This window comes from Tachysurus fulvidraco, chromosome 4 (assembly GCF_022655615.1).
Source record: "Tachysurus fulvidraco isolate hzauxx_2018 chromosome 4, HZAU_PFXX_2.0, whole genome shotgun sequence".
Classification (NCBI taxonomy): Eukaryota; Metazoa; Chordata; class Actinopteri; order Siluriformes; family Bagridae; genus Tachysurus; species Tachysurus fulvidraco.
In genome coordinates, this window is record NC_062521.1 from 11,035,693 (window position 1) to 11,049,098 (window position 13,406).

Sequence of the window (13,406 nt, forward strand, 5' to 3'; positions counted from 1 at the left end):
GATGGGATTCAGAGCTTCGCAGGAGTGCTGGGCAATGCAGCTTCATGATTTTATTCATTTCACATTCACATTCTTAGCACTTGTACAAAATATTAAGGGCACTTAGGAAGCAAGCTTTTTCAGAGACGTAGCACTCAGACTCGTGGTTGAGGTGAAAGCGCTTATTACTGGAGTATTTCAGCAGCAGTCCCTGGCCCTTTGAGGTCCTGATTTTGGATTTGGAGAAGCTGCTCACAGTCCCAGGATGTGTACTGAAGTGAACAGTGAGCTGATCTGGCAGCTCGCTAACTGCAGAGAGGTTTGTTTCTGTATCATTGCCAAAGTTCAGGAGTACCAGAAAAGCTTGGTTTAGTCCATCCAGCTCACGCAAAAAGGCAAACACATTATCATCTGCCAAGACATAGCAGAGCCAGCCTCGAGTCAGCGCAACCTCCTTTTCTCTGAGCAGAGCCAGAGTGCGATACTGCTCCAGCACTGAGGCAGGGTCGTTCTGCTGAACCTGTACACACAGACACACAAGTAATATGTGTAGGTAGCTACTAAAATAGAAAATAGCCTGTGTGACATTCATTCATATTTATTAACTGCTTTTTTTAACCTGGTCAGGATGATTGAGCATGGTGTCTTCAACACTGGCTGAAAGGGACAAATATAGCCCCATATGGTTTGCCAGTTCAATCCAATACACGCTACACACATATGCACAACTTGGCGCATTAAACTTAAACCAGTACACCTACTGGAATTTTTGAAGGAGGGATGTGTGTGCTACATTACTGTATACAAAATAAAAATTTCAACTTATTGTTGAATAATATGGTTAGAAATGTTACCAAGAGTCTATTATACCTCTTATCAGTTCCTCTTTTTGATCGACTGTCCGTATTATAAAAAAAGTCAAATAAGAACTGTCAAAAAGGGGGATTTAAAAATAAAATAGAAAGGTATTAGCATTCGATATCAGTTGGCATTTAGATAATAGAAAGTTTATAATCTTTTCTGCAGTGCTGTGTGGTTCATGCCAGCTTATGTCTGGATAATGAATCCATATGCACACAAAAAAAATGAAGATGATCAAGCTTAACATTGTGAGATCTGGCAACACATACCTCTACGTTGGTGGTGGTGAAGTTTGGACCTACGTCCAACCAGGTACCATTCTTGCTGTCACTAAAACCGGCATTGAGGCCGCTGTTCCACTGCATCGGTGTCCTCTGGGGATCCCGGCTCTTGTTCTAAACAAGGATAATTGTGTGTTTAAATCAGGTTCGATATGTCGGATTGGGAATGCAGCAAATAAAGTGCCTGCTCACATACTGGGTCGAACTTTCCAAAAGGATCCTGGATAACGGAAACATTGACATTCTCCATGCCAATCTCCTCGCCATAGTACGTGGTCGGGGTTCCAGGTAGAGTTAATAGCAGCATGTTGACGACACGGACATAATCCTGACCAGCTCTGGAGCTCATGCGTGGCTTGTCGTGATTCCCTACCTACGAATACGTTTTATAAACATACTGTATTAGTGCATCAAACATTATTGTTGTTAACACTTTCTAACTAAAATCATTAAGTCTGTATAGTTTGGAAACACAGAAAAGGGAACTCACCACCCAGTTTGGCCATTTCCCCTTGGGCATATTTGACATCCAATGTTCAACCAGTTCCTTTGCTCGTGACCCAGACAGGCCATCGGGGAGGTCCAGAAGATAAAAGTTAAAGGGGAAATCAGACTCTTTAACAAAATGGGTTCCGTAGTACATCATGGTTTTTTCAATTTCTTCATAGTCGTATGATTCTACCACCATAAATCTGTTGGGTTAAAGACATAAAGTCTATTATTTTCCTTTCTTGAAGAAACAAATAGAAAGGTCATTCTTTAGGTTCAAACAGAATAGTGTTACTGAGAATGTATGAATACCGATAGCGTCCTGGCTCTCTGCTGTAATCATCCATGTTTACTCTCCAGCCTCGGAGGATGTCATGCAGGCCTACCTGCGTGTATGTATAGTCATGGTACACCTCAAATTCTGTATCCACAGTATCCTGTAGTGTGAAACGGGAAGAAAAACATCTGCTCTTGAGTTTTTGTGTCTGATTTTTAAAGACCATCATTTTGTACTGGTACACAGGTGGTGGAGTGAATATACTTAAGGCCATTCTCTTAAAACCCCACTTAGAATGAAAAAATAATCATGCACTTATGGCCAGATTCTTCATATAGCAATGACACTTGTGGAAGATTTTTCCAATTTATGGAAAATTTCATTCAATAGCAAGATAAAAAAAAAAGTTATTTCACTGTTTTTTGCTTGAAAAAAATGCCTGTAGTGTTTTGCCTTGACAAAAACAGATGGATTACTTATTTACTTATACGTACTGTATGTACTTAGATAGCACTGCTTTACAGTGGTAGTATCTTTATACCTGAGATAATCTACCATAAAGATATGTAATAGAACCCTTACATGACCTTCTGCCGAGTGCTTTAGATTGAAATGTAGATAAATATTTAATAAGACAAGCCTCCATTACATACTCCGCTTCAGTGCTCAGAGAAATAACTCTCTGACGTTGTGGTTGCCATTAAAGAGCTGCCTGTGTGCACTGCTCAGATTTCCAGCTCCTTTGTACCTGTGTAGTTTTTAGGATAATTGGAATGACTGCCTGCTAAAATCCAGGGAAGTATGCACCAGTAATCTCCTGACTGCTCTGAGAACAAAGTCACATACAGTGCTAGTTTTCTTTAAAGTGCTTTTCAACCTCATTAAAATGTTAACACAGAAATTCTTTTAGGAATTTTGGGGATTGTAGAGGGGGGGGGGGGGGGATGAATAGTGAGCCTTAGACAGCTATAATGAGAGGTACAATGTTAAGCTATAAATACTATATCTATAAATAGAGCTGTCCAGAGATGTGGACACCTGGTATTTCATGGGGTGAAGATAATAACTGGTTTGCAGTAAAAAAAAAAAACTGTATAATGACTCACAGGAGGTTGCTCAGGATCAACTTGGGGTTCGTTCCTCAAATGCGCCGCTTCAAGCATGTGCTTGACAGCATCCATGCGGAACCCATCCACTCCCTTCTTTAACCAGAAATGGATTACATCCTGTTAAAGAAAAACAGAGGGAAATAAACTGTAGCTTGGAAAGAAATGTATGATAATGATCTGTAAAAGTCACAATTTCTCTAAAGACTGTTAAATCAGTCAGTCATTAAAATAATGAATAGGTGCAAAATGCATGTATACTTCCATTAAGAATTGCATGTTAGCTTGTATGAGGAAGACAGTAAACACATCATTCCACAGCTGATAACACTGAATTTGAAACACAGCTGGGGTCAAATGCAAAGCTGCTAGTACACTTGACCCTCCTTGTGTTTGCTACCTTTGAAGAGTTTGGCATGTGGGGATGTTAAGCTCATCAGGTGAGACACTGTTTGCCTGTGAGCCAGAGATAAAGAGGCTACTGTGACTTGAAAACCACCCGAGAAGATGTCAGCCTGCAGGGTATTACACAACACATCCTCTCATTCATTCAGACACTGTGCCACTCTGCCTGCTCTCTCTTTCACCTTGTCTTTCTCAGCATCAGTAAGTTCATCACGGTGCCATGTTTAGTGATGACCTTAAAGTGTATACAGATCTTACTAAAATGCTCCTATTACTAGTGGCATGGTAACACTACTACAGAGTTAATGTGGGTTGCTGTGTGTGTCATTACCGTCATCTCCTTTACGACGTCGGGGTTACGGAAGTTGAGATCTGGCTGCTCTTTGAGGAACTGATGGAGGTAGCACTGTCCACGAACCGGGTCATATGTCCAGCTGGAGTTCCCAAACACACTCACCTGAGGATGTATCATGCATTAAATCGTGGTTGGAATGTTTTAATGAGATGGTCTGTGTTATTGCATAGAAAGTACATTCCAAACATCCCAGCAATTTCTGAACTGCTGAAGGCTATCCCTGGGTACTCGGGGGACAAGGCGGGGGATAGCATGCAAGGGGTACCAACACGACACAGGGCACATTCACACATACTCACACATTACAGGCAATTTACATGACTGGGGGAGGAAACCTGTGTACCCAGAGGAAACCCAGGGAGTACATGCAAACTCCACACATACAGAACAAACAGGAATTAAAGAGGTGCAAAGCAAACTAAACCATCATGCCCCCCTTGATTCCAAACAATAATGATTATGAAGATTGTTATAATAAAGAGTACTCTGAGACACCTAACCAGAATAAAGCATCAACTACAGATGAAGGAATGGATTAAAATGATGAACAGATTAACAGGCAATAATAATAATAATAATAAAAATAAAGGTGAAATGAGTCTTTCTGCATGTTTGTACTGTGTATTTTCATACCCAGTTATTAGGTGGTCTGTCCTCGGTGCAGTTCACCCAGATATAGAAGTCAGAATAGTATTCGGTGCGGTTACGGCTTAGCTGGAACCAGACGTGCTTATCGCTAGTGTGGTTGGGAATGTAGTCCATGATCAGTTTCAGACCTGTCGCAGTCACACTTATTACATTCGGGCAGGACACAACTCCAAAAAAATCACAGTATTTGTATGTATGAAACCTTTTAAAGGTTTTTGATTAGATATGCTCACCCATGCTATGCATGCTGGACAGCAACTCATCAAAATCCGCCATGGTTCCAAAGAGAGGATCAATATCTCTGAAGTCTTCTACATCGTAGCCGAAATCCTTCATGGGAGACTTATAGAAAGGACTGATCCAGATTGCTTTGACATTTAAGTACTGGAAATGGCTCAATTTTTCTTTGATGCCTGCATACAAGCATATGATAAATAAATAAATAATATATTTTACATGTCCAAGCTTGTCTTTATTGGCATTACATTAGAATTATCACAGTAGAGAATCTTCTAGCTAGTGGCACAACTGGCTCTCAAATACAACTATCACATGGACTTTTTTACGTAACAGTTTAAGCTACGCAGAAAATGATGTATTACATCTGAATATGTGTATGTATGTAAACTCAATGAACTCAGTGCTGTGATGTAGGATACACAATGTATGCATGTTTACAGATCAGTTTGCCGGGTGTTTTTTTTTTACACAGAAATAGACATGTCTATTATAATAACAACAACATGCACTCATTGTTATTTATAGGCTTTGTCTGTTTTGCTAGACTACAGGCCTAAACATGGATATTACAGTCATCCTTGGTATTGTTATATGGCAGATTGTAATTTTTATTCCTCTGCCGCCAATACGGAGGATTGCAATAGCAGTAAAATCAGGCAAGGCTTCCCCTTTCCCTGTATTACAACTGTTTTTCCAGAGTATAATATAGAGCCAGAAGTTTGCAGCTCCTATTTCAGGTCAGGAAGAAATTCAACATAAATAAATTAAAGAAAAGAAAATAGCCAAATCTATATATGGCAAAATTATGAATTAGAGATGTTCTCAGATAATACAGAAAAGGGGGGGGGGGTTTCTATAACAATAGTGTACATAATTGTGCATATCAGACAGTACCTTTAAATTGAAAGTCTTACATTACTTTTTTTTTTAACTCAAGAACACGCTATAGAATTCGCTTAAAGTTCAAAAAAATACCGATCAGCCATGAAATTTTCCAACTGTTCATTTGCTGCTTAATATATCCCACAATGTGACAGGTGCTATTGTAAATCAGATAATAAATGTTATTTACTTCACCTGTCAGTGGTTTTCTAATCTAATCCCTGAGTTTAAATATGCAACACTATTCATTTAAAAACAAATCTTAAGGTTGTAATCATTATGTGGCGCTTCTAGACATCAAGTTTCGTTTAAATCCAAAGGTCAAATCATAAGGCCAAAAGAGATAACTTTTCCTTTTTATTATTTTTTTTTCTTAAACTCAAGGAAGGACTGCTAGCCTATTTACACCAGTTTAACCATATCCTAACCATTATTCTAATGACACTGGTGACTATGGACATGCATTACTGCCACAGAAGAATAAAATCAATTCCCATAAACATCTTTGTAATACGAGATACATTTACTTGTGATTACACAAAAATTATATTGTTTATGTGCATGTAATGTCAGTCTTGCCAAATTGTAGCCTGCGATTTGAGAATGTGAACAGATATCGTTATAATCATCATCATCATAATATATTTATTTTTCTAGTAACGACACTTTTCTTGGACAATCCAGATGTTTTCTTGTAATAAAAAGATGTTTTGTTTGTAACAGAGATGTTTTCTGATATTTACATCTCTGCCATTTAGCAGATGTCCTTATCCAGAGTGCCTTACAATTTATTTCAATTTATACAACTGAGGGTTACTAAGGGCCTTGCTCAGGGGCCCAGCGGTGGCAGATTCGAACTCACAACCTTCCGATATGTAATCCAACACCTTAACCACAAGTCTACCACATCCCATAGGCACAACATTTCTCTAGTATTAAGCAGATCTTAAGCCTGTTAGTTTACTTTATTCGTTAGTTTAAGTATATTTTAGCGCAGGTCTTTACCGTTGAGGTCTCCGACACCGTCTCCGTCGGAGTCTTTAAATGATCGGGGGTAGATCTGATACACCGGGGATGTTTGCCACCAGCTCAGGCAGGATGGAGAAAGGGCTATAAGTGTGCTGGTGAGCGCTATGAGCGCCAGAGTGCACGCTACAGACAGCCAGAAGAGGATTTCTCTCGGTATTCGGTACCGATTTTGACTGGAGTATAACAGAAGGACCTCTTTGGGCATCCCGGCGTACGGTTTGATCTGCGTGTACGCGCTTTCCTCTGCGCTCGCCGAGACGCGCCTGGAACTTGGTTTGTCTTCTTCTTCTTCTTCATCCTGAAAAGCCGTATTTTCGATATATTCCTTGAGCTCAACAGAGGAGTTTTTGTTATCTCGGGTTAAGCTCATTTTGCGTGGGGAGTTTTAGCGCCATCAAATGATACTGCGCGTAAAAGACGAGCTCTTTTGTAGCCTGCGGTGTTTACCTGCTCAAGGCCAGAGTTGGCAGCCTGTCCTTCCACTCCACCCCCTTTTAACACGCACACACTGTTGGTTTTTTTTTTTTGTATTGCTGTAGCTAGCTGTACTAACCGTAGCAACCAAGATGAAAATGTCCTCACTGTCTGAATCCTAACTCCCAGGAAAGACATACACCCATCAGCCATAACCTTAAAACGTGTCTAATACTGTGTAAGTCCCCCATTTGCTGTGACTCTCGATGGCATGGAGACATGGAAGGTGTAGTAGTTCTGTAGTGTCATTAGTCATCATTAGATCATTTAAGGGCCGGTGTGGGTGCAGGTTTTCATTCCAACCAAGCAGAAGCCACACCAGAGTCTACTAAAAGCCAAGAATAACTGATTAAACAGGTGGAATCAGGTGTGGCTTCTGCTTGGTTGGAATGAAAACCTGCACCCACATCGGCCCTTTCCGGATAAGACTGGAACCACCAAGGATCTGACTTGTTCATCCAGCATTTCCCACTGATGCTTGATCGAATTGAGATCTGGACAATTTGGACTTCTTGAACTGAGTTGTGTTCTTAAATCCATTCTTGAACAATTTCAGCAGTGACACAGGGTCCTGTTGAATGTGGCCACTGGCATCAGTGAATACCGTTGTCATGAAGGGGTTTACTTGGTCTGCACTGATACTTAGGTAGTTGGTACATGTCAAAGTAACATCCAGATGAATTCCAGGACCCAAGGTTTCCCAGCAGAACATTGCACAGACCTCTTCCCATTGTGCCTCCTGGTGCCATGTCTTCCCGAGGAAAGCAATGAATATGAACCTGGACATACACACGATGTAAAAGAAAAAAGTGATTTATCAGATCAAGTCACCTTTCTCCCATGCTCCATGGTCCAGGTCTGATGTGCCCATTTGTAGGCATTGTTGGTGATAGACAGGAGTCAGCATAGGCACTCGGACTAGTCTTTCATCAATATAGCACCTTGAAAAGAAGATTCTGAAATGTTTTATTCCCCTTACACCACTGCCAAAATAACTGATACTTAAATACCATGTTTTATTCTTCATGTAAACCAGCATTGATGATAGTCTCACATTACTTAATAGCAAATCTGGCTGAGAGGGTAACAGAAAAAGGCTAGATTTTCACTTCATATCAGTTTTTGTGAGCATGGAAAGCTTTTAAAGGAACTGATAACTATACCAACTTAGAAAAGGAAGATTTGTATGTATTTCTACATACACCATATTCAAATGATTGGAATCATAAAATAACAGGCTTAATGTTTTCTGTTTTAATACGGACCAATGACTACTTACTATCTACTATTTATGTACAAATTCAAAACATTATTTTGTGAATTATGATTTTGTGCATAGTTATATTTAAGGGTATTCATATGTAGAATGCAAAGATTCATTCATGATCACGTGTCACAACTCTATAAGATATGAAAATCGTTTCATATGTAAAATGAAAAAGAAGAGATTTATATCACATTAAATGTACTAGGTCTTAGGATTCCATTCCATTCCATTCGGTTTTTGACAGGACATTTATATCTAAAAGAGAAGATAGAAATTATGATTTTTTTCATGCTATTTTATTCCTGACAATGTCACAGCCATCCATGGCCGGGAGTCCTAGAGAACAAAATTGGCTATGCTCTCAGGATAGGAGGGGTGTCGTATTCTCTTCTTACCTTTACCAGCGATCACTGCCAATTTTGGGTGCTTGTCAGCTCATGCATAGAGCAGTAAGCAGATAGGACTTTCCTCAGAGGGCTATGCCACACTGTGGCATCGGAGGAAGTATATTATATTAGTGAGAAATACAGAATACCTGTATTCTGCCCAATTTACATTTATAATACACATACACTGCTTAAAGCACTGTACATTCACAGGCCATGTTGAATTTAATCAAAGAAAATTCAATTTCCTTGGTGTCTACATGTTTGGGGCCACATCTGGGCGATCAGCACAGCTACACTGATCAAGAAAGTGCTTTGGTATCTTTACGTCTTGAGCAGCTTGCATCACTGTACCATTGAGTACAGATTGAAAAACTGCACCTGTGTGGAATTATGGCAGCTTAGTCTCTCTGTAGAAGGTGCCTATATACTTCACTGGAGCCTAGCACAGACATATATGTATCACAGACATTGTCTATGAAGGGTAACAACCCAGCCACAGTCTGCTCCCTCTTCTACCACCCAGGAAGCACTTCAAGAGACTGCACTGCCATCAGTAGGTGAAGAACTCTCACACCACTAATCCCCATTTCCTGACTGCTACTGTGGTTTGCGCTCGGATCATCTTGCACTTCTCCTCTGCACACACACTAAACAGCTTGCAAAGTCTTGCACATTCTCCTATCAGCACCTTATCTTAAGTTGCACTCATTTTAATGCACTTTGAACCTTTGGTCACTGTATTGTTCCGTCTTTAATTCCGTAATTTCCGTTCATCCATGACTCCTGAGTCATTTACACATGTATTTGCAGGTCACTTTGCACTTTACAGCCACTCTACCTCATTATATACTTACTACCTTTTCCACAATGCTGCTGGCTGTCATGTACTTTCATTCTAAATTCCTTTTTTTTTTGGCTTGGTACTTTTGTTCTGCGTAATGACGACAGTGAATGTAATAAATCACCGATTTCGTGTAATCTGAACATTTTGAGCTCAACCACTATCCACAGCAAACAGACCTAAATGTAGTGCATTATGAAAAGCATATTATTCACAGTCATTTATTGGGCCATTGACTAATAACATCCTAACTTCATACAAATGCATCAATAATCAATATTTTTACCCAGGTTCATATCGTTAAACAGCAGAACAAGTTTAGAAATTTTAAGATTTCTTATTTATATATAGTAAGTACTTCTTTAGGTAGTGCCATAGCTGTCAACCGTGTTATTGAATCATTGTTGAAGAGTTAATAATGTAGCATTTCAAGTCAGACTTGCAAAATACCTAAGACTAAAGAACTCTGTGTTCTTGGGAAAAGCACAGCTTTTAATTATTATCAGTGTAATATTCAAAGCAATAGATTAAGATGTGAAAATCAACCTTAGAAAAGACTTTTACATTCACTAGGTCAAACTTTTACAGTAGCATGAACACTGCATAATCTGTGTTTTTAGAGAATATTCCCAAGAATAAAATCCTAACAGCTCCAGCTGAAGACTTGCATAAAGCAATCGAACACTAGAATACAAGATGAGTAACAGCTTTTTAGTTGATCTTTATTGTTCTGCTCGAGTTCGCCATTAGCCACGACTGCAGTCATCTGTGACTCTTGAAAATGCATTTGAGCAAAACAAAAGTATTACACTTGTACGGCAAGTTTAAAAATAATACGCAAATTCATCATAAAGCTTGTATTCATGTTCAGCTAAGCAAACAAAAACAGAAAAAAAAAGAAATCATGTCATTTTACAATACACTCTGAGGAGGGGAGGGAGGCAGGTGGTTCAGTGGTTCTGTTGTCCATTGTAAAAGTCAAAACTTGGGGAAGGCAGAGATATGAAAGAGAAGATTTGAACAGAGTAGTAGTGTGGCTTCACTTGGAACCAGGATCTCAGTATGTTCAAAATAATCTCCTTCTTCATATGCTGGCCAACACACAGCCACATACATGCTGGTCATTCTATGTCAAATCACGTGAAAGTTTTTTGATCAAACTTTAGAGGCTGCTGTAAAGTGGGAACAAATCAAGGACATTATAACTGGGGGGGGGGGGGGATCTAATAAACTGTCATTTTTTCTGATAGTCATCTTCAATTTCTTATAGAATACTTTCAAATATAATAATTTCATACTGGCACAAAAGTTAGTTTAATAACATTTAAACAAAACTAAGTTCTGAACATAAAACCTCTGGAATTACAGAGGATGTTAAACAGCATCTTTGTCATTTCCCTTTAAATATTTCACATATTACTTCATTAATCTCTCTCTCTCTCACACACACACACACGTACACACACTTGTTAATAGAGGAAAGTGAGATGGCTATTATTTGCATGTTCATTGTTCAACTTTCATTTCAATGTCATCCAAATCAGGCCAACTTTCAGGCTCGATAACTTGGTAAGAACTGAAAAACCTGGATGTGAGCCAACAGTCATCTGGTGTGTCATCAATAAACCTCTGATATGTTTACAGACATTTATTTAGTAAGGTCGAGCCAACAGAATTTCAATTACTGGGAGTTGATGTGAATATTACATGTGAATATAAAACAGCTGATGTTTCTTTACAATCTCATTGCAAGCCTTTATTTAAAAAAAAAAAAAAAAAAAAAAAAAAAGAAGAGGGGTGACATCAAACCCTAGTGATTTCACACAGAATAACAAATTAATTAACCTTTGTCACCTCTATTGCTTCTTAAACAGTAAGCCATAAATGACACTGTACTCGAGGAGGAAAATTATATATATATATATATATATATATATATATATATATATATATATATATATATATATATATATATATATATATACACACACTCTGAAACAGCAGGTTTAAAAGCTTATAACAACCAAATTGCTAAACTGCAGAATGAAGTAATATTGATGCGGTCCATCTCCTTTAGCATCTATCAGAGCACATGTGGATTGGCAGTCGGCTGTAAAAGGTGCAAAAAAGCTGTCAAGCTTCAAACTTTTCCACACAGGTTATGTAGTAACGTAGCAAGTCCTCCACACATGTTCCACATGCAATAGTCAGTCATGGAAATCCAGATTAAAGCTAATGATGGTCCATATCCCCCAGGCTCGAGAGTGTAGCAGTGGTCTCAAGTTGCCTGGTGGCTCTATTGTGCTCAGGGTGTGAAAGCTATGAAACAGCCACCAGCCCAAGTTTCCCATCCGTAGCTGCTTAGAAAAAGGCACCACAACGCTTATGGGCGTGCACTGCTCCATAGCCAAGTTTCAACAAGAACACCAACAACCACAAAAGGGGATAGGGGACACAAAATCTGTCTTTACGGTTTGATTTGTAGTTTCTAAAGCTAAAGTTCTTTTTCCCCTCAAAAGTTTTTTTGCCAAAAAAAAAAAAAAAAAGTAGTTTGTAATCCTGTTGGGCAAACTGTTTGCCACTGGACTTCAAATTATTACTGATGACCCAAATTAAACTGAAAATTTCATAAAAAGGGGGGGAACAAAAGTATGAAGGGTGTCTCGTAAACAGAGGAATCCTTTAAGGCCATAGGCCCTCATGGTGGGCGGCTACCAGGGGTCCTCCAGGTCTGCAGCATTCTATAGAGAGAAACAGAGGTAGCAGAAGGAAGAAATGAACAAAGTTAGTTACTAAGGAAAAAACCCTTAAAACAACTAGAGGATGATTTATTTCCTCTAACATCAAGAGTTTTATTCCCTGTATACCACAGCAATTTGGGAGGAATCAAATTTTCAGTTTATTCATGAGAAATAAATCATGCTTTTAAACCATTAAAAGTTACATTTAGTGCTTTAGAAATGCAGCAGCAGATCCCTTACAGTAGCTATAAAAGGTCATTCGTTCACCAGCCTCTCTTTTTAACATCTTTTCTCTTGGCGTTAAACATCTTGTTAGTAAGTACATGTTTTATAGTTTTTACCTATTTAAGACTTGGATTATGTGGCTCATTCGCCATGCAAGACCCAATGAATGAGCAGTTACTACAGAAATGATAACACATTAGTTTGAGGGGATTATTATAAACCCATAACTTGAATTAGAGTGGCAAACAGTTTGCCCAGTCAAATATCGGAATATAGGCACATGCCTACACAGGAGGTTGTGCCTTGAAACTAATCTAAAAAAATTAGAAAAGTGTGTTGGAGGTTAAAAGATATATACACAAACACATATATATATATATACATATACATATATACACACACACACACACACACACATAGCCACTGCTAGGCAACTATACTGTTGAATAATGGGTGCAAATTTAGGCCAAATCACTAGTTACACAACATGCACCAGTGCTTAGAATTATAATGTCTCTTTTGCAAAGCTGTGTGTCCTAGAATGGTACATTTTGTGACACTGTTCTGATGCTCAATATCAGTATCAGACAAACATGACTGGAATTGGATGGGGTGATTATATATATATAAAGAAGACAAAAAGTGATCATTTGTATCGAGACACCTGGGGCACCCTGTATTTACATATATATTACAATTTTACATATTTTTTTATACATTTACATGTACAAATCATTTTAAAACATAGTCGCTTTCAGGAAACCCTTTATTTGGATTACCTGGGACCTGGCCGATACTCAAGGGTTCAGTATTGGTAAAGAAAATGCGGTTTCATGCCATCTCTGATTATTAATTGTAAATTAGCTAATTTCAGAAAACCCCTAGGCTGTTTTGTCACAGAACACTCAGTGGCATGA

At 38.7% G+C, this 13,406-nt stretch overlaps 2 protein-coding genes across 4 annotated transcripts in view; both read right to left on the minus strand.

The window, feature by feature from the left end:
* Positions 1-15: 15 nt before the first annotated feature.
* On the minus strand, positions 16-7,018 carry slc3a1 (solute carrier family 3 member 1). Its single transcript, XM_027150279.2, has 10 exons — positions 6,529-7,018; positions 4,635-4,814; positions 4,387-4,529; positions 3,730-3,855; positions 2,994-3,113; positions 1,923-2,047; positions 1,612-1,813; positions 1,318-1,494; positions 1,110-1,235; positions 16-499 (listed from the first exon to the last, which is right to left on the minus strand). Exons 1-10 carry the CDS (start codon positions 6,920-6,922, stop codon positions 74-76), a joined length of 2,019 nt encoding a protein of 672 aa, XP_027006080.1. The 5' UTR covers positions 6,923-7,018; the 3' UTR covers positions 16-73.
* Positions 7,019-10,220: 3,202 nt separating this feature from the next.
* The window catches only part of ppm1ba (protein phosphatase, Mg2+/Mn2+ dependent, 1Ba), a 29,225-nt gene continuing 26,039 nt past the window's right edge, over positions 10,221-13,406 (minus strand). For all 3 annotated transcript variants that reach the window (XM_027150270.2, XM_027150269.2, XM_047812456.1), the window contains exon 6: positions 10,221-12,264. In XM_027150270.2, the coding sequence (XP_027006071.2) occupies positions 12,235-12,264 (30 nt within the window). In that variant the 3' untranslated portion in view covers positions 10,221-12,234. The remainder of the gene's footprint in view (positions 12,265-13,406) is intronic.